Raw genomic sequence first — 20,809 nt, forward strand, 5'->3', positions numbered from 1 at the left:
GTCTGAATGTGGATTCAATAGCCAGAATGCGACGTTCTGGATAGCCCCGAAAACAGGGCCAGCCGTAGATGACAGCGACTGCAAGGCATGGAAAAATCAGCAACAGACGCTGTGCTTTGATTGTAATGCATGCAAAGCAGGATTTGTTGACAGCATCAGGAGTCAATGGGAAAATTTGCTTATAGCTAACCTATGCGCCCTTGTATTCCTTATTTTCACATACATTGTTGGTTGCCGGGCAAAGAGGAACAATAGTACACGTGACACCAGAAAATTCTACCGTTGACATATCTATATATTGTCATACAATAGATGTTTTCATTTTTTTTGGGGTTTAAATATGTGATTAAGCTACCATTCACTTTTGTTTCAAACGAATGTGTTTTGCTTCTATCTTGGTGTGTACATATACATATATTGTTGAAACTCATAGCGTGGTCCGGGATTTGCAGCAAGATACAAAATGGAACGAAGACTCCCCAAGAGATTTCTGAGTACTCGAAACAAATTGTTACAATTATCCAACTGAAGAAATACTTAAAAAGAACCTAGGAAATTTTAAGATTCACGTGCTAACTCTCTCTCTCTCTCTCTCTCTCTCTTTTTTTTGGTGGGGTGGGGGAGGGAAAAATTTGTTCACAGGATTGAAACTACTTCCGCAATTGACTAATTCCACAGTACTCTCTAGTCTCTATATGTACCGGAGAATAGAAAGGGTAAAATGAATGAGTTAAAAATCCAATGACAATGGTAATAGAGTGTAGCTTTGGTTCAACTCTTAATTTCAAAACGAACATAGTTGGAGCTTTACTTGAAAAAAGTACAAGCGAGAAACAAGAAGAAGTATGCTACTAGCGATGTTAGAAGCTCCAGTGTCCAAGTCGGATGTATTAGAACAGTAGGAATCATTGGGACAACAACGGAACCAAGAATCCAGCCGCTGGCAAGAGCTCCAAGTCTGAAATGGAAGCACATAAAAATGTTAGTAACTTACGAAACAAGCATCATTTGAAACGAAGAAGCAGAGGGAAAATGAAAATTAAGGGAAGAGTTGAAATGCAAACCATAATGTAATTGATTTGAGAACACCACTTTAAGTTTTTTCCATAAGTAAGCTTACCCAATAATTGAAGCTCTAGCCAGGCTCTTTGTCTTCTCATTAAGAAAATATATGCAAGCAGCCAAAGATACAGCTACCTGTACATAAAATTATAGTCTAGTTTCAGTGCACTTAAATACAGTTGTGCAATGTTATTAAACATACAAAATTTTCATCCAATGACATCATCTGCTTGTTCAACATTAGAATTACAATGTGTAAGAAGGATTGAACCTAAGAATAGTGAACATATCTAGGAAGATGCAGTAAAATGCAATTTCAGAGTTCAGTGGGATTTTAGGATCCCACTCACGAGTGAAGGATGTACATGGCAGATTATGCACTGTTCAGAACTAGCCTTCCACTAACATGGCTCCTTTTAAGGGTAACCAGCTGCATAGAACATTCATATAACAACAAAATTCTATCGAGAAAGGGGGAATAAAAAAAGCCCTAAACTTATAGAACAGCAATTGTATATGAGTTGTTACAGCAGCACACTTCAAATATAATTTGGAATGGAAAAATATTTGTACAAACCTTACTGATCATGAGACTATTTAGAAGTCAAGACTTCTTCCTAATGCATAAAACTGACACAAGTGAATAAAATTTGTTGACCATGTAGAGATAGTCGGTCACAATCTAATCACAACAAGAACAAACCTGGAAAGCAGGTCCCCCTTCAGCAGAATTCATGATACTCCAGCCACCCATGAATGCAAACAGAAACAATCTTCTAAAAATAACATCCTTTGGAGGAAGCTCCACAAAATTGAGCAAGTTTTTGAACCACGGTGGAGACTCTTCTACTTGCTTCTTTAGCCTACTTTTCAAATTAATTTTTTCTTTCTTCCTTCGTCTGAAGCTGGTCATTAGTAATTTCTCAAAAGCAGCTTCTATTGATTCTTCACTTCTCTCATGTCCAGTATATTGTTCCAAGAGAAAATTGCGTGATCCCCAAATCTCTTCCTCTGAAGCATATGGACTAATTCCAAGACGTTTATAAGGGTCCCAAACCTTTATTCGAGAAAATGTTGGCATATTACCTGAATAATAAGGCCAAAATATAAAACATAACCAGCAGAAAAGTAAATCAGAAAACTACAGCAGCAACTGGAAAAGCACCAGGAGTACACAATTAACAAACATCTTATGCAACATGGTGAAAATTCCACAAACCCATGATTACCACCGCTGCATTAGCCAACAATTTGATATTTTTAACCATCTAGTAAATAGCGGTCATGACTAGACTATTCATTGCTAACACAGGAACTCTAAAGGTTGACAGGTGGCATCGATTGCTCTAACCACCTAGTTGTTCCACAGCAAATATCCAGCTACAATACATAACCCACACAAACATTTAACTAGATAGTGTCCAACATAATTCCATATGATTCTCATCCATTACCAATATAAAAGAAGGAAGCAATAAGTTTTTCACCACAAGAAGAAACATCATTCCACCCCTGCCTCCCCAAAGAAATGCATATACAATATCAACCCACCAAAAAGATCCACAATGATTTCACGCCCGAAAAACCAAAATAACATATAGATGTTGCATGGAATTAAAAAGATTGTATGCATCAACCAGGCATACACACAACACCCCCCCCCCCCTCCCCCCCCCAACCCCCCAAAAATTTTACACAACCCACCCTTACACCCACCCCCTGCACAAACACAAATCAAAGAAAATTTCCATTCCAAGGATGATGTGAGGGAAAATCAAGCACTTGAACTTTTGCTCTGCTACAAAATGCTAAACCAACTGGGCTTATCCCCTTGGAGGCCGACCAGCTCTCCATGTAGAAGAACAGTATGCATATACGTATACTGCTCAGAACTTACATCAGAAACCCTAAACTTCTTTAAACATTGTGAATCAGATTCCCATCATTCTCAAAGAATCACAACGTTTTCAATCTTAAATCATTCATGCTCAAATGGATTGGTTCTAGCATTTAAGGATAATGTAAGAATTGACAACCAACCTCATGTTAATAATATTCGCCTATCAGTCCCAGTTAGCGCTTTTGATAAATACCATGATCAAGCACATACCATCAAAGAACTTATTACCTTGTTTACCAGGGGCCCTTTCTCTATTATCATAGTTAGCAGACACCCTCTATCTCCTCCACTAACTGTCAAAGAGCTTATTACCTTGTTTACTGGCGGCCCTTTCTCTATTACTGTTGTTATCAGATACCCTCTTATCTCTTTCATTACACTTCTGAGAAAAATATATTCAGTAGCTTATTTAATGGGCATTAACACTCAACAAATTCCAGTACTATTATCACAAAATCACCAGGCTCTTTTCCCATTGGAAAGAGTCATAAACTGTCGATGATAGAGTGGCATACTCAAATTATCCTATTTCTACACATGTTTTGTATACTTTTGGTAGGAAATGCAACAAGCTAACCTACAAATACACTAAAATTCTATTCACATCAGAGAAACAATACCTCCAGATGGTGTGTCCACAGCACATCTTGCGACTTTAGAGCTTCTAGAAAGGGGACAAAACGCCGTCTTTCTTGTGTTTTCATAACCAGGGCTGCACAAAAACCAAATACCCAAGTCCTTAAATTAATTCAATTCAACAATTAAAGCCAAAAAAAAAAAAAATCAATTTTTATCCATACATATGAAACAAAATTAAGGGAGGTTAAATGTTTATGAATGATATAGGATATGGTGCTTACATCTTACAGGGAAGGAACGAAGTGGAGAGATTAGGGTTTGACAGTAAAAGAGACGACATTAATTTAATTATAATTTTAACTCAATTGACTTGTTTATTGGAAGAATCACAGCTGAAAACACTTCCAACAAACAAACCGCAGCCTCCAGCGGGTCGAGAGGATTTAATCTTCTCAGGACTTTTGAGTTTTCATTTTGGAACCCGATTGGAAGGAATTGGTAGCTTGCGCAGGGTCCGCTAGTTCTACGCGGGCCAAGCCCAATTGCTCATTTTCTTTTCATCTTTTATATTTTAAATTGTATTAAAAATCAAAACTTTTCTAATTAAAATCCGCATTAAGGTTTTGCTCTCAGGGTCTTTCTCTATTACAAACTCTTGAAATCTATAAAGTTTATAAACAAAAAAGAAAAAAAGGAAATTAAAGAATAAGTATTTGATTTTAAATAAGTTTTAATCACTAATTTACAATTTATTGTTACAGGAAAGATAATTTTGTAAAGTTTATATAGATTATTAAATTTATGAACATGTTAAGAGGACAATTACATTTTGTGCCTACTTTATTTCTTTTCAAAATAGAATGGGATTATGGGAGAGAGAGAATCACTTGTTAGGTTTTATTAAGGGAAGAAAAGTAGCTGATAAATACTACATCAAGAAGTTGATGGGGGGATTAAAATGGGGGAGACAGAAAAAAGAGTCAATCACGGGGTTTATTAAGAAAAAAAAAAACAATAAAAATTATTTTAGAAATTAAATATGATGTAAACAGAAATGGCTTTTGAAAAGGATAATTGAGGGATGCTAATAGCATCACTCTTTTTTTGTTTCAAACATGCCAAATTACCTTCTTTATTGTCTCTGTGTGGGTTTCTTTTTAACAATATAAGTCTTTTATAATATTATTCTTTTCTTTAAAAAAATATTACATTACGATTCTAGCAATCTCAAGCATAAACCAATATTTGAACTCCAATTTAAGTCCAACTAATAACATTCATTCATTAAACAGTGATGAAGTAATTTTACGAGTTATGAAATTTATTTTCCGAGGGATAAATAACACTTGATATTTAGACTCAAATATTGATATCCCTAATATTATTATTTACATAAACCAAAATTCACTGTAAGCAAAATAAGTGAAACTCGTACTGATTTAACATTGAACATTTTTATTTTAATCACAGGACATTTCTCAAGAAACCACTTGTTGCTATATAACTTACAGTATGGGGGATAAAATTATTCTTTCAGTGCAAAGACAATGTTTGAATACAGGCTGTACTTTGGCTGGCTATGTCAAATTCACAAGTTTACATCATAGTTTAGAATTTTGATCAAGTTGAGCTAATTGCTTCCGCAAGACCCTTCTCATAACCTTATTTGTTGCTGTTCTTGGAAGGGATGGAAGGGGAACAACATGTGAGACCTGCACAAGCACATTTTATCATGTAGTTCGAATGTTAATGGCCCTCAATGATTTGGCAGATGGGCTAGGTTTGAAGAGCTGAAATCAGTACCTTGAACAGAGGATTTAGTTTCTTTTGCACTGCTGAATTGAAAGACATCCTCAGTTGATTCAAATCTGGTGGCCTGTAATTGGAATCCTTGAATACAACAACTATTGTAAGATGCTCAGGTCCACCATCAGGTGGTGGCACACCAATGGCTGCTGTTTCAAGCACATTGCTATCAACTGCATTACAGATGCGCTCAATCTCAACTGAACTAACCTGTCAAACAGAACATGATGGTTTTAGAACAGACATTGCATCATTTTGCTTGATTTGATCATAAATTACTCCTGTATGCATCCCATTTTGACATCATTAGCTATAGATGCTTGCTCTTTATATACCCTACAGCAATATTTTCTTATATGATTGAATGCCTAACTTTGAAAATAGAGTTTACAAAGCCCTCGAAATAGACAAGAAAACATGCAAGTGGGCAGTTCTAAGTTCACAAGCCAAAGTTGAAAGAAAAGGAACAGAGTATTAAAATGAACATATTAGCTACCCATTCCCTTTGCTAATCCCATATATCCCATGTCATTAGGTAAGGTGCATACCTTGATTCCCCCAAGGTTCATAGTATCATCTGCACGACCATGTGCACGATAATACCCTCCAGAAGTGCGCTCAAAGACATCCCCATGCCTCCTAAGAATCTGCACAATTGATTCAATATAAAGATTTAATTAACCTGGAGAACAAAATAAAATGAAGGTAGAAATAAAGTTCTGTTTACCTGTCCATTCCAGGAAGGCATTCCACTAAAGTAGACATCATAGTGGTTGGCATTCAGCAGCGTACTTGAAGCACCAAATATAAGTGGACTGAGTGCCAACTCACCCATCCCCGGCACATTTTGAGGCTAAAATTGGGAAAAGCAAAACAAAATTATTTCCAGATAATTTGTATGGTTTGTTCAAGAAACAGAATATAGGACTTGTAAGAAGGAAAAGGAGCAGGAAATACATCTCCCATTTCAATATGATAATGGTCGATCTTCACAACATACTAAAGTAAGGTATCCAGTACTTACAATAGGACAACCATCATTCCCAAGAATAAACAACTTGCAGCCCATAGCTGGTGTACTGAAAGCAGCCAGTGACTGAGCCTGCAATAACGATCCGGTGATAAATCCACCACCAATCTCTGTACCACCACAGTATTCGATAACAGGCTTGTATAGGGCTCTCCCCATCAGCCATAAGTACTCATCTACATTAGAAGCTTCACCAGTGGAGCCAAAGCACCTACCAGTTTACAAATAAAAAATTACAGCTCAAAACTATCTATATACGGCACAGTCTACAAGACCTATATTACTGACTTTTCATCAAACAATCACATGCATCTAAATGTGAAGAATAACAATCTCAGTAGGGGCATCAAGGACTCACCGAATGGAAGACCAATCATAGCCATCTATGCAGTTTGTACTTTTCCATGTGCGAACAATACTTGGGACAACACCAAGCATTGTTACTTTAGCATCCTAGAGAATTGCAGGAAATGTAATTGGAATTGAAAAAGATTACCAAATCCCTACATGCTGTATGTGTGACAAAATACAGAAAGGATTGTTACTTCTAGCAGCCTAGCTATTTTAAAATTTCTCTCCAAATCATTCTGCATTTACTCCGTCAATAAAAGAACAGGAATAAATTTTAATACAAGACATCATTCAAGTATATTTTTTGATGTAAACATAAGATTCATGTATAACCAAGATCAAGGTACACCCAACATAAAAATTGCAAACCTTATACATGCTTGTAGTGACCAGTAGCAAAATGCATCAATCAAATGTAAAATTGAAGCTGCATAGTATTACAACTTTGAATAATGAAGATCAAACTACAGCTGGCAATAAAATTGCGGACTTTACGCCTCCAACCCCACCATGTATTGCTATCTTATGGCATTCAAATGTCACCAATCCAACCAGTAAGTTGTACGTTCCATGAGTTTCAATGCACATCATGGCAAAGTCAAATAATAATCAAGGGATGGTGAGTCCTCAGAGCACTTCAAATGTTTCATTTTGTTTTTAGTGCTCTGAACTGAATTGCTGCCAATACCGACTCAATGCAACTTTCCAAATGATGTGTAACATTAATATTGTCAAGCATGATAATTATATATTTTGAAACAATGGCGAAAATCATTCTCCTAGGATACTTTATCATCTAGAGGTTTGTTGAGGCATCAAGATTAATGGCAAAAACACCATAACATGACTAGGAAACAGCAAACAAACAAGATGGCAAGACTCAAGGGGTTCCTACCTGTACAAACTTAGCAAAGCCAGAACCAAGGGGGGATCCATTATATAGAGCTACGGAAGCTCCATTTAACAATGATGCATAAACCAACCAAGGACCCATCATCCACCCAAGGTTAGTTGGCCAAGCAACAATATCGGCTTTACGAATATCCATGTGGCACCATGCATCTGCTGCAGCTTTAAAAGGCGTTGCATTGGTCCATGGAATTGCTTTTGGTTCCCCTATGCCAGAAATAAGTTCACTCAGGTTTTATGACAATTGTGCAGCTCTAAATGCAATTTCGGTATGTAACCTTGGAGTTTCATCATACTTAAATTTTGACGTGAATCATATAGTTATCCAGCTGTTAATATTCGCTTTTATCCAGTTAGTGAAGCTCAATACAGATGATTATAGGAAGGGATTCCAAGAGTTTGAAGTTTTTCATAGAAACAAAAACCCCATTACCATAGAGCAGTAGACAGGACACGTCATGCCAATTTTTTCCAAAGTTGGTTTTGCACTCATTTACAGTTCTTTGTGCTGAATCTAAAGTTATTTCCCATATTACTTAATCCAAAAAAAAAAAAAAATTCAATGGCAGCAAATGTGATTTGTTATGACTAAAAGCAATGTTTAAGAAACAAAACTAGTCCTCATTTTCTGTGGTCTTTCTGTTTTCTATTTCTATTTTTTAAAAGAAGATGATTCCACTACTTTGATGACTGCAGACGTATAACTAACTGGAAATTTCTTTCTTCCATTTTCCAGTTTCGAGGCATCTAAAATTTTGTTGGCATTTATAGAGTAATTATAATTTCAAAGTCAAAGCACCAAATAATTTGACACTAGAACTACAGAATACCGCCATACTTTAAGCAGGGTGATAGCTTGGCACCAAAATCATATATTTATACCACAAAGTTATGCTCAGTTCAGGAAAGACACTTTCTAGTTTCTAATAAAGTGAAATGGGTAAAGAAGACTTATGAGATTTATTCTTTAAGATACCTGTGGTTCCAGATGAGAAAAGGATGTTTGTAAATGCTTCCACTGGTTGTTCCACAGCTGCAAATTCATTCTCTCTGCAGGGTTGATGTAAAAGACAGCCAGATACAGGACCAGCGTTAGAACTTTATTGATATCTTTTTTCTTATCTTTTTCCAAAAATTATAAGATCACAAATCATGTAGTTTAGGATGACTACAAAATTTTGTGCTCGCTTAAGCAATGTGTATTAGTGAATAGCCTGGTCAGTGAAGGACAGGAACAACAGATTGTTGCTTACTTTATTACTTCTTTTTTCCATGTATACAAACTTTTTAAAAGTTTGAGGTCACCACATTGATGCCTTTTGCCCAGAAGATAATGTTTTCACAATTTACATGGAATCAATTAAGTGTCAAAGTTTAACCTATTAAATGTGGATAACAAATGATAGATGAAAATGTATACAGATTAACAAGGTAGTAGGGTTCAAGCAGAAAAAATGTCCGTACTTTAACTTCCTGACTCTCTCCAGAAAATCGAGCCAAGAAATGTCACCATCACGCAGTTTCATGCTGAAGCTAGAACCTTTGGCAGGAATAACAATCGCCAAAGGAGCTTGGGCATCGATAACTCTACTGCAGAATCGAAGCTCAAGATTGAGAAAAATTAGGACAAAAAATGAAAAGGAAACCACAGAAATTCAAGTATATGTATTTGGCTAGACAGAAACAAAAGCTTCACCTGTACAAGGGTATACTTTTGTCACCGCGAATGATTAGATCCTGACATAATAAGATGGAAAAAATAAGGTTTACACATAAATTAGGTCATAACCAAAACCAACTTAGAGGCTTCACCTTGAGCCTCAGTATTTCCATGAATAACCAAGAAGTTGAGATAAATTATTGTCCGTTGTAAGGAATAGGATTTTAACCTGAGTAAATATGGCTTTCGCTTTTGATATTCTAAGCCTCGCTGATATTTCAAGTGATGCAAAACTATCAGCGATAGAGACAACTATATAACCTGCCAGAACAATGGCTAGGTAGATAACCACAGAATTGACATTCATTGGCATATCAATTGCAATAGCAGATCCTTTGTCCAAACCCAGGGCATTGAGTGCATATGCAACTAACCTACAATATATAGCAACAAGAAAAACGTTTTGTCATTTTAGAAAATGGTATAAGTTTCACAAAAGAATAGTAGAAACATCACAAATTTAAATAAATTCTCACTTATAATGCAAAATCACTGCAACAAATGAAAAAACTATATTGTCTTCTGTAACATATCAATTTCAGTCTACTTGAGGACAAACCATGTTTTAATTAGAATAATTACTTGCCTTTTGAAGAAAACTATATTTTCTTCTGTGGCAGTACTAAAGTTAACTATGTTTATAGCAACAAAATAATCTTCAATTAAGCCCACAACTCATTTAATAATACAATCAGTGAAGCATCTATAAATGGATTGAACAAAAATAAAATAAAAATTACAGCATATAGATGAAAAATACCATACCAAACCTCAGCACGCAATTCCTTAAGTGTCATGCTCTTCACAGGCAGACCGCCATCTCCTTCATCGCACCACCTTATTACAATGTCATCCAAACTTCTTTTACTATTTACACTCAAGCAATTTTTTGCTGGATTTACAAATGCTCCAGGAAGCCATTGCCCACCCGGGTTTGACAAGTGATTTTCCCCATTTGGATTCTCTCGTAAAATACATTGAGGAGGTACCGAAAATGATGTACTCATTTCATTCAAGACAGTTTTCCAATACACCTAACATATGAAGAGATAAGAAACCGTATGTAAGTAATAAATGGCAGCATATGAATGTCAGCTTAAGCTTATATTAGTAGTACTACTACCTCAGGATTTGAGACAGAAAATTCCTGAAAATTGGAAAAACTCGATATGGGATCCTTGTAACCTGAACCCAAAAACTCTTCTCCACGCGTCTCTAATAATTTTCCAACATTTGTTACCTTTGCAGCCTCCCTACCCATACAACAAGGCATTAATTTGAAACAACAAAAAGATAAAGAGAGCAATTTAATATTCATATAAACAGTATAAATTAAGAAAAGAAGCAAAGAAACACGAATTTGCATAAAAATACTCCAAATTTCTTTTTGTCCTCTTCAGCCGTTGAAAAACTCTTCAGTTTTTTAGCATGTAAAAAGTTTACCACTCAATTAATTGGGCATTTCAGCATGTTTTCTTAGGTTTTAATAATCAAATTGCTCCTTGTGTCTCGTACTTAGTTAATATTTAACCCACTTGCTTCAATAGCTCCTCTGCGACAATCCTAAAACAAGAGAATCCACACAATTGGGCTTTGGGAATCACAGTTACACTGAAATAAACTTAGAATCAGCTGAAAATCTTGAACTAAGTTCTACTATCACTATTACCAAACAATAAATTCTGATTGAATCAACTCCAAATTTCACCGGAAGCCATCAAAAGTCATAATTATTTTCCCAAAGCATTATCAAAAAATTACTTGACAAGCTATCATTCAATACATGCAAAAGTTCAATATATGACAAAACTATCAATAATGAAGAAAAAGTTGAAATAAACTGAATGGAATTAAATAATATTTACGGGTCGGGTATCCAAGCTGGCGGGTCGGGTCCAAAGTCTTTATAGCAACCGTAGTACAACAGCTGATGAAAGGAGAAGGGAAGGTCAGGGCTGAGGATGTGGGTAGTGATGTTCTGCCACGTGGCGGGAGTGGCAGCCCCGTGAGTGTTAACGATCTCGGCGAGCTTTTCATGAAGCTGCTCTGCAAGCTTTGAAGGTATCCCCAGAGCTTCAATGTCGTAGCTGGTGATGCAGTCAAGTGCTTTGTAATTGCAAGTTGCCATTTTTTTAATTTTTTTTTTTTCAGCTCAGTGCTCACCTTGTATCTGTTTGTGCTTTTGTCTCGGAGAATATCTAAGTTTTACCATCCTCCATCACCATCCATCACCTTCACATAGGATGAACGCTGTTAATCTATCTTTTATAATCACACTTACGTGGCGTGTATTTGTTTGTTTGAAATCAGAATACACATGAATTATTCTGAATTATGAATATAATTGAATGATATATTTATTGTCTAAATTATTAAAAATAAATAATAAATTATTTATTTTTTAATTTAAAAACTAATATTTTTATATTTTTATTCATATAATTATAAATATTAAATAAATAATAAGTATCTTAAAGAATACAAATAAAATAATAAATTAGATTTAATATTTTATATTATATATGTTAATCAATTTTACTATAGTTTATAATGTTTTATATGAAAAATCTTGATAAAAAATTATGAAGATAAGTAATGCTAACTTGAAGAAAATAAAAAGATAAAAATAATAATTTACTAGTATATATTATCACAAATTATATAGAGATAGATAATAATGCTAATTATTTAATTTTATTTAGATAAGGATAAAAATTAATTAATTAGATAAGGATATTTTAGAAAATATCTTTTAATAATATCATTCAAACTTTTTAGATTAAGTAAAAAAATTTTAAAAAAATTAGTTTAATAACTCAATGACTCAAAATTAATTAATTAGATAGGGGTATTTTAGAGAATATTTTTTAACGATATCATTCAAACTTTTTAGATTAAGTAAAAAACTAAAAAAAAATTAGATTAACTTAATGACTTAATGGTTGAAAATAATTTTCATTAAGTTGAAAAAATAAACAGACTGAATGACTTAACTGATTAAAATTAATTCAATTAGGGTGCGTTTGACATATTGTATTGTATTATGTTGTATTGCATTATTTTAATGCTGGTGTATTGTATTATGTTGTATTGCATTATAACAATACTGTACAATGTTTGGTGCTACACTGTACTGTATTAATTTTTAATTAAACTATATTTGGTGTTACATTGTATTGTATTAATTTTTATGATTAATTAAATTAAATAATTAAAAATTATATTTATTAATACTTAGAAAAATAATAAATATAGAAATCTTAATTGTAGAAATTTAACAATTTTTAGTAAATATTAAAAATTAATGATTAAATTTCTAAAATTTGTATTATAATTATGATAAAATAAATTTATAAAATTTAATATTATATGTAAATAATAAATTTAGATTATAATTAATATTATAATTGTTAATATAAATTAATAAATTATTATTCAATAATATTAAATTATATTTTAATTTACAATATATTATTATTTTTACATTTTAATATATTAATAAATTTATAATTTAATATAAATAATTATAAATATTTAAATTTGTATAAATTTAAATAATATTATAATATTAATATATTATTTACATTAATAATTAATCATTAATAAATAAAATAATATTATCATATAATTTATTTTTATATTTTATTCATTATATTAGTATTTAATAATAAAATAATTTATTTTTATAATATTTTAATAAAATAAATTTGCCTCAATTGAGGCATTAATTGTTGCCTCAATTGAGGCAAAAAGCTTCCGCATTACACAAACCCGAGGGTCCCTCGGGTTTGCGTAATACGGCCTCATGCCTCATTATGCTGCATTATAATGCAGTATAATGAGGTCTCAAATTTTGCCAAACATCTTCTTGGTAATAAACTAATGTGAATAGTGATATAATACCACACAATCCCATGCACCAAACACGCCCTTAAGTCATTAAGTAAAAAAGACAAACGGCCCCTAAGTTAAAAAAAATAGACTTAATGGCTTAACTAATTAAAATAAAGTCAATTAAATTATTAAGTAAAAAAAAAAGGCCCCTTAATGGCTTAACTGATTAAAATAAAATCAATTAAGTCATTAAGTCAAAAAAACAAACAGCCCTTAGACTCAGTTTGGTATAGTTTTTTAATTAAAAATTATTTAAGTAGAATTTTTATAAGAATTCTTATAAATATAATTTTCATCTAAAAAACTTTTAATTATTTAATTGTAAAATGAGAGTTTTCATTAAAAATTATAAAATTACTTTAATAGGTATTATTTTTTCAAAACTATATTATAAAAATAATAAAATAAGATTATCAAATAAATAAAATATATTTTAGATATTTTAACATTTAAAAAAACTTTTTAACATCTACTCCTAAAAACTTAAAATTTAACATTTTACTAATAGAGACAAAATAACTTATTTAATCTTTAAAAACTCTATTGAAAAATAACTAAACAACAATAAAAATTTTGATGAGGGTTTATCATATTAAATAAGTACTTATAATAATTAGATAAACTATAACAAATAAAGAATTAGTTATTTTTATAAATATGATCATTTGATGTACGTTGTTAATATATTTTAGGGTTATTTTTGTACATTTATCTTTCAAGACTAATCTCATTATTTATCATGAGCACTGACCAAGTAGTTTTTTTTTTCTAATTTAAAAATAAAAAAGAAAAGAAAATTCCATACAAATAAAATCAAATATATTTAAAAGAGGCATTTAGCATCAGTTTGCCTAATAGCTATATCACAATCCACATTATCATATGAATATATTAAGTAAGCAATGGCGTAGCTGAAAAAATCATATAAATGAGGGTAAATTTTATGGATGATTGAAGGAAAAACCTTACTTCATTATTCTTATAATCTTATTAGTACTTTTCTTTACATTTGGGAAACCATAGCTTTAAGAAGGAGAAGATTGAAGGTTAGATATATGATTTTAGATATTTTTGTTTTGCTTTTTAATGATAGATTTAGCTCTGGGTGGGATTATATAACACTCGAAATCTAACATGTGTGGAGCACGTGATAAAGTAGGAGGTTACTTATTAATCATAATCTTTACAGAAAAATCTCAAACTTATAAACCTTAAATTTTATTCAAATCAATCAAAAATTTATGTGTAACAACCCCAATACAAAAAATCGTCTCCCAACTCTAATAGATAAACAAAAGTCTCCAAACGTAATCACAACTCAAAACAAGCTACTCAATTTGTAAAAGTAATGACGAGGGGCGAGTTCTTAACTCGATAAGTAAAGATATTCTCAACGCACTAGGGTTATTAGGTCTCAAAAGTATTGCAAGCCCCATTTTTTTTTTTTTATTAAAACATAGTTTAGAAACAAAAGTTTTACAAAATGATATTATAGCAAAATGACATAAATTCATAAGTGATTAAGGATATTAAAAGCATAATTAATCATGAAAACAAATTGTGTAACATATACACACGGAAAGTAAAAGGTTAACTCATAAGTTATATCATATAGTATCACTTATACTCTTGGTGATCCATTTAGAAGCATAGTTAACATATAAAGTGTGCACACTCAGAATATAAACCAAGTATTCATAACATATATATCATATAATATGATCAATATTATAATGATTATGGACAATAAGCCAAAATATTTAAATTCATTTTTAATATGTAACGACTTGCAAGTGGCACTTTATAAGGGTGGACATCGGATCAGATCTGATCTCCAAACACAAAAATTTTACAATCCAATCAGATTTGATTCAGATCGGATCCGATCCAGATGAATCCAATCGGATTGCACTTAAAATAATAATTAAAAGACAGACCTATTCTACCATAAATTCTCAAATCATAAACAAATTGAATCCCAACCACCCACAAAGGCATAAATCCAGGCAATCGTCTAGGCCCAGCAACCGACTTTCACGCCCGTTGGTCAACCGCATGCAAATAACGCCCCCTCTGAACACCGATGAAGTCCCAGGTGACAACAGTCAATTGAAGATGAAAGCAAGTACCTCTAAACACCGATGAAGTCCAAGGCGACAACAATCAATTAAAGATGAAAGCAAGAACTGCCTCTAAAGATCAAGAACATGCTATTAGCTCCTTATCATTTTGTCTGCTTAATGATATTGGCTCTCCGTACTCGTCCCAAAATCAACAAACAAATCCCATAATTGGTTTCTTTCTTACATATGCAGACCTCAGATAAACCTCCTTTGACCTTCGCTTTCCTTTATAAAGTCTTTTCCTTAACTTTATTCAATATGTACTTTCAATTTTGCATATTGAAAGTGGGATTTTGCTTTCTTTTTATTGAGAAGAATAAGTTGGTGGTATGGATTGTTTTGATGAAGAACTGATTATAATGTGAGCTTCAAGAAGCATATCAAAGAAATTAGAAAAATAAAAATTAGGGTATATGTTGATGTAGTAAACAAAACAATCGTGGTAAGGAATAGGAATAGAATGGATCTGCTTTTCAGTTTCATGCTTTTACGTTCATTGGAAAAGAGATTATAACCACCTTATTAACTAGTTTTTTTTGGGTCTCTCGAGGGTTTTTTTTTTTTTTTTTCAAAGTGAGTGGGCGGCGAACATCATATCACTTACGTAATTTCCAATTGGGGCTTTCATTGATACAACTATAGAATATCTCAACTCTCGAGCTGGTTAAGATGATGCCTACGCTACTTTAGGTTAAAGGCCCCATATTCATAGGTTCTGGATATTCATCTCTCTACTCATTAACTACAAACTACTTAGAGACGTCTCGTTATGCTAACGAATGAACTCTTTGGGTTTGAGAATAGGATCGCGAGTAGTGTATTTTATTTAATCACATAAGATTTTTCTTAATAGTAAATTAAACTATGGTATTTTATGATATAATGTTTATAAGAACAGGTGTTCTGAGTAATTTTTATAATGCAAATAACCCCACCTTATAATTTTCATTAGTTTTTAATGTTAAGTTGCATATTTTGGCTAAATCAAATTAAATTTTAAATTAGATCTTTTAATGGATTCAACTGGGTTTCAGACATCTAATATGCAATCAAATTAATAAATTATAAATGAATGAAATGTATGATTTTAAAATAAATTTTGAACTTGAATTTATGCATTTGATTAATCCAATGAGACAAATTTGTAATTTCAGCTAATTGAATAAAATTTATCATCCGACAGTTTCGGAACAAGTGAGGACAACTTGTCCCTTAGTGACACCACTACTAAAAGTAAGAATGCCTAGATTTACTTGTAAATATTTCGAAAATGAAAATTTAATTCCATAGCAACTCCATCATTGAAACTTGAAAGTAAGAACAACCTAGATTTACGTGTAAATATTTTAAAGAATGAAAATTTAATTTAAATGTACATTTGTTCCTTAGTGACCCACCACTGAAACTAAGAAAGATTTAAATTTACTTTATAAATATTTAGAAGACTTAAAAATTAATTTTAGTGTGCAAATTACGTGGCTAAGGATGCATTACAGAATGAATTTTTTTTTTTTTTTTTCTGTTTTACTGTAATTGAAGAGGACCTTTGGCACCCGGCTACTTGTTAAGCCTTTTTTAGTTTTTTCTCATAGCAAAAGCCCTAGAGCCTTGTATTAAAAAGAACAAATGTAATAGAGGCAGCAAATGATGAGGAAAAAGATGGACTCACTAACATTGATCAAAGAATTAGGAGAGAGAACTCCAGAGGATTGACTCTATCTAGTCAAGGAATGCACATTTGAAAAACTTTTTAACAGACAAGGCAAAAAAGGTTTAATCTGAACTAGGAAGAAACTTTGTGCTGGTTGTACCAAAACGTCTGGCTGCTGCAGGAATGACTCTGGATGGTGAAAGAACCTCCGTGAATGAAAAGTTGTATGAATCTGATCCAAGTCGGCTCTGTAGCCACCCTCTTCTTCCAGAAAAACCGTCAGCTACAATCCAGCAGTTCTTGAACCCAAGACTTGTTAGCACTCTTGCAACAATTTTTGCTGAATCTGAGTAACTGAGTTTGATCATCAAGCAGTAATGAGTAATGTGAGACAGATAGAGATACGAGACATGTAACGTTAATCCAAACACTGATGTTAAATTTTGTAAAGCACAGCTATACATCATTTGCAATGAGATAGGCGAGGTGGAAGATCTTACGAGTCCATGATTATGATTTTGGAGCCTTTGTTAATTCTCTTGAGATATGAAATCTTCAGAGCTACTATTTCAGCCTCTACTTTCTTTGCATTTCTGACAAGGCCTTTCAGCTTGCTGGGTAGCTCTTCCAAACTGAAACATTAAAACAATAATGAGTAACCACAATACTCATCAGCATGCAAAAAATACAAATTGAATTCATATTTTTTCTAGAACTTACGATACAGTAGACTAATACACAAATTTCTAGCAATAATGCGATAACTGCCATGGGGCATTTTTTCGCAACTATCCAGACAAACATAGAAGCAGAGAGGCAGATTGGCTGATAAGTTAGGAAGCCAAATTGAGGCAAGGCACATTATCAGTTGAGTAAAAAAGTGAAGTAATGCAGTAAGGCAGCTGATTTGCTGATTTACTGATTTACTTACGGAATGGAAACCATCCTGTTCTTCGCACTAGGAGGAAGACGAGGAATACCAGCTTTGTCCTTGTCCTTCTCTGATCGAATATCGATCATTAGGTGATTTTGTGCAGTTATTAGATCAAGTGACTGAGCAGGAGTAAGTTCACCTGGAGAGGCAGCAAAGTAGTAACGGATTAGCTCGCATTATAATATCAGCTCCAGTTATACAAATCTGCAATGGTAAAACAAGAACAAGCTTTATTTAATTAAAAGGCTAATCTACTTCATTTTTCATGTTTACTTCATTATCTTTAAATATGAAAATTTTGAGCCAATGATCTGGGTTAGATTCTTAAGTTTAAAATACCGAATGATTATAGCCTTTTTAATACGTGAACTTGAAATAGTTTAGGAAATAAATGGCTAAGAATCTTCTCTCCTGAGCCTCAAAATGCCCTCTCAATACCTCTTCTCCTAAAACTTGACCTCTTTATTCAAAAGTCCTGCCATATGTGGCTAAATTCCAAATCCACATTCTCAAATTTGAATCCCAAATTGAATTTGCTCATAGAAGAACTGCATCAGAAACAACAAGATCACCTTTGTAACCACGAAGACTGAATGAAATCACAGACCAGATGGGAGGAAGGAGGAGGTATGCAATAAACAGTGCTCCAGCAGTTCCAACAATCACAACAGGATCTCCTGAAGAGATAGTTTCAACAGTTGATGCAGCTATAGGCTTGGCCTCTCCAATGACTTTTGAGATCTGTTGTGCTGCATCTGCAACTGTCTGTGATAATAGAATATTGGAAGGAAGTTGAGAAAAAAAGCCCCCAAGTACATTTCACTTGTGACAATAGAGAGCATTCACTCAAAAATACTAGTGAAATTGCCAGGGTCTGACAGCACTAGTTTCCGATAAAAGATTACCAGCTTCAAAAGTAAAAATAGAAAATAGGTGCAAAAGATTAAAGTTAGCAGATTAAAACACGCATGCAAACAGATACAGAGGAATTTTAAAGGGACAAATTTGGGCATTTTCACATAGAATTTTGAGGATATAACTTAGCAGAAATAAACCACTAAAATTTAAAGTAGGCCAATTTCAAACGAGTGAAATAAGTTTAATACTTACCATTAATATAATCCTAAAGCACAAGAAACTGATCTAATATCCGATTATTCACAGATATGCAATCCAGCTGAAACTACATAGATATAGCAGTTACTAGATAATATAATCCTAAAGCACAAGAAACTAATCCAATATCCGATTATTCACAGATAAGCAATCCAGCTGAAACTACATTGATATGGTGGTTACTAGAAGCATTTCCACTGAATCTACAAATAGCCTCATTTGAAGAACTAGCATCAACGTAAGCAAATAATAACCATTACAACAAACATATTAACACTGCCATTTTACATATTAACACCGCCGGTTACATAATAATCATTTCAACAAACAATCTAACATATTAACACTGCCATTTTGACAAAAGGAAAAAGGAAACAGAAAGCCAGACCTTGGCAGCAGTGGCAACTTTTTCTGTATCAACACCAGTGCTCTGAATTGCTTCTTGGGCTTTCTTTGTAGCATCAGAAATAGCCGGAGAAGCAATCTTCAATGCCTCTTCTCCAGCTTGCTTTACAATAGGCAATGCCGCATCAACTGCTGGCTTCAAAGCACTCCCTACAGCATCAAGAACTTTCTTTGTAGTCTCCAAGAAACTTGAACCCGCTTCCTGAACTTGATCTATTGTTTTCTCCACCTATCAAATTATAAAAAGTTACCAATTTCAAGACACGGGTGCCCAACTAAAAACTTAATATAAAATAGAAAATGCTTTTGGCAGTGGTAAAATGCTTGAAAGCAAACAATTTTATGAACTGGGTACCAAGAAAAGTTTTGAGAAAGCAACCAAAGCATTTGTCAAGAGGGTACTCACAATTGCTTTTAAAGTCTTTATACAATGCTCAATAATATCAATTTGCGGTTCGTTACCTCATTGAGGGATGAGACAATCTGGTCTTTGTCAAGAGTGAGAGCTTTAACTTCATTTGGAGCATTGAAGAGAGCCAAGAGAGAAAAACTTGTTGATGTTGGCAGCAACACAGGGTTTGGTTTCAACTGAGCTTTCGAGGAGTAAGCTTTAGGAGCCGAGGCAACCGATGGAGATGCAGGAACGGATAATTTAGCAGTGGCTGAAGATCGGATTGCCATAACCACTGCCATTCTGTACTCAAATCTTTGTCACCTCTCAATGTGTCTGAGTGATCTTTGTGTGTCAGTGGCTTTTCTGCGTTGGAGTGAGTTGAATTTCTGACTGTTGGGTATATGAAAAAGGTGCGATCAGAAATGGATGGCTTAAAAGAGCAAGAAATTTTGGCCAAAAAAAAGGATCTTTCTTTCTTTCTCACTGGCCCATCATATCCTACGTGCCACATCAATGCTCTCGCTGCAGCCAACCATTCAGCCACTTCGCCAGTCTACATGGCTTATAGTGTTTTAGGTTTTATTTCTGTCACAAAATTCATGATTGGCAGGTGCGTTTTACAATTCCACTTCCAAATTTTTAAGAACCCAAATCCAAATTACCTCCCATCTTTACCATTATTAAGTGGTCCCACGTATATTGAAGCTCGTTGAGGTTCATTACTTGAATAATACGGATTATGGGCAATCAACTTTACCTTTTAAAGAGTGTAGATATACAAACATGAAATTTATTCATTGTTTTCAGCCAAAATACCCATAAAGCATGTCATCTCTTCATGCATTATCAATCCCATGAATAAAGCGCTATACATCAAGTACATCAAGCTTCAGAAAATTAAAAAAAAAAAAAAACCTACATTTTTCAAAGATACT

The 20,809-nt window shown here is 33.3% G+C and overlaps 3 protein-coding genes across 3 annotated transcripts; all 3 read right to left on the reverse strand.

The window, feature by feature from the left end:
- Positions 1–708: 708 nt before the first annotated feature.
- On the reverse strand, positions 709–4,017 carry LOC102618127 (protein CHAPERONE-LIKE PROTEIN OF POR1, chloroplastic). Its single transcript, XM_006494184.4, has 5 exons — positions 3,823–4,017; positions 3,583–3,674; positions 1,766–2,148; positions 1,121–1,197; positions 709–958 (listed from the first exon to the last, which is right to left on the reverse strand). The coding sequence occupies exons 1-5, from the start codon at positions 3,879–3,881 to the stop codon at positions 808–810; spliced, it is 762 nt and encodes a 253-aa protein (XP_006494247.2). The 5' UTR covers positions 3,882–4,017; the 3' UTR covers positions 709–807.
- A 943-nt stretch (positions 4,018–4,960) lies between these two features.
- On the reverse strand, positions 4,961–11,594 carry LOC102617662 (probable acyl-activating enzyme 17, peroxisomal). The gene is made up of 14 exons (XM_006494182.3): positions 11,223–11,594; positions 10,481–10,610; positions 10,123–10,391; positions 9,527–9,731; positions 9,334–9,374; positions 9,102–9,227; positions 8,614–8,687; positions 7,624–7,844; positions 6,736–6,830; positions 6,372–6,588; positions 6,075–6,200; positions 5,896–5,994; positions 5,345–5,557; positions 4,961–5,253 (listed from the first exon to the last, which is right to left on the reverse strand). Exons 1-14 carry the CDS (start codon positions 11,483–11,485, stop codon positions 5,143–5,145), a joined length of 2,190 nt encoding a protein of 729 aa, XP_006494245.2. The 5' UTR covers positions 11,486–11,594; the 3' UTR covers positions 4,961–5,142.
- A 5,425-nt stretch (positions 11,595–17,019) lies between these two features.
- On the reverse strand, positions 17,020–20,399 carry LOC102617062 (calcium sensing receptor, chloroplastic). Its single transcript, XM_006494180.4, has 6 exons — positions 19,943–20,399; positions 19,464–19,709; positions 18,532–18,724; positions 17,957–18,098; positions 17,526–17,657; positions 17,020–17,379 (listed from the first exon to the last, which is right to left on the reverse strand). Exons 1-6 carry the CDS (start codon positions 20,171–20,173, stop codon positions 17,148–17,150), a joined length of 1,176 nt encoding a protein of 391 aa, XP_006494243.2. The 5' UTR covers positions 20,174–20,399; the 3' UTR covers positions 17,020–17,147.
- Between the last annotated feature and the right edge of the window lie 410 nt (positions 20,400–20,809).

Source organism: Citrus sinensis, chromosome 3 (genome assembly GCF_022201045.2).
Source record: "Citrus sinensis cultivar Valencia sweet orange chromosome 3, DVS_A1.0, whole genome shotgun sequence".
Classification (NCBI taxonomy): Eukaryota; Viridiplantae; Streptophyta; class Magnoliopsida; order Sapindales; family Rutaceae; genus Citrus; species Citrus sinensis.

Coding starts and splice junctions, on each gene's coding strand:
- LOC102617662 (XM_006494182.3), bottom strand. CDS start 11,485: ATGGCAACTTGCAATTACAAAGCACTTGACTGCATCACCAGCTACGAC. Junction 8,688..9,101: donor GAGAGAGTCAGGAAGTTAAA/GTACGGACATTT, acceptor TCAACCCTGCAG/AGAGAATGAATTTGCAGCTG. Junction 5,558..5,895: donor TGAACCTTGGGGGAATCAAG/GTATGCACCTTA, acceptor TCTGTTTGACAG/GTTAGTTCAGTTGAGATTGA.
- LOC102617062 (XM_006494180.4), bottom strand. CDS start 20,173: ATGGCAGTGGTTATGGCAATCCGATCTTCAGCCACTGCTAAATTATCC. Junction 19,710..19,942: donor TTGTCTCATCCCTCAATGAG/GTAACGAACCGC, acceptor ATAATTTGATAG/GTGGAGAAAACAATAGATCA. Junction 18,725..19,463: donor AAGTTGCCACTGCTGCCAAG/GTCTGGCTTTCT, acceptor CTATTATCACAG/ACAGTTGCAGATGCAGCACA.
- LOC102618127 (XM_006494184.4), bottom strand. CDS start 3,881: ATGTCGTCTCTTTTACTGTCAAACCCTAATCTCTCCACTTCGTTCCTT. Junction 3,675..3,822: donor TCGTTCCTTCCCTGTAAGAT/GTAAGCACCATA, acceptor GTTTTTGTGCAG/CCCTGGTTATGAAAACACAA. Junction 1,198..1,765: donor AAGGGGGACCTGCTTTCCAG/GTTTGTTCTTGT, acceptor TTTTATGTACAG/GTAGCTGTATCTTTGGCTGC.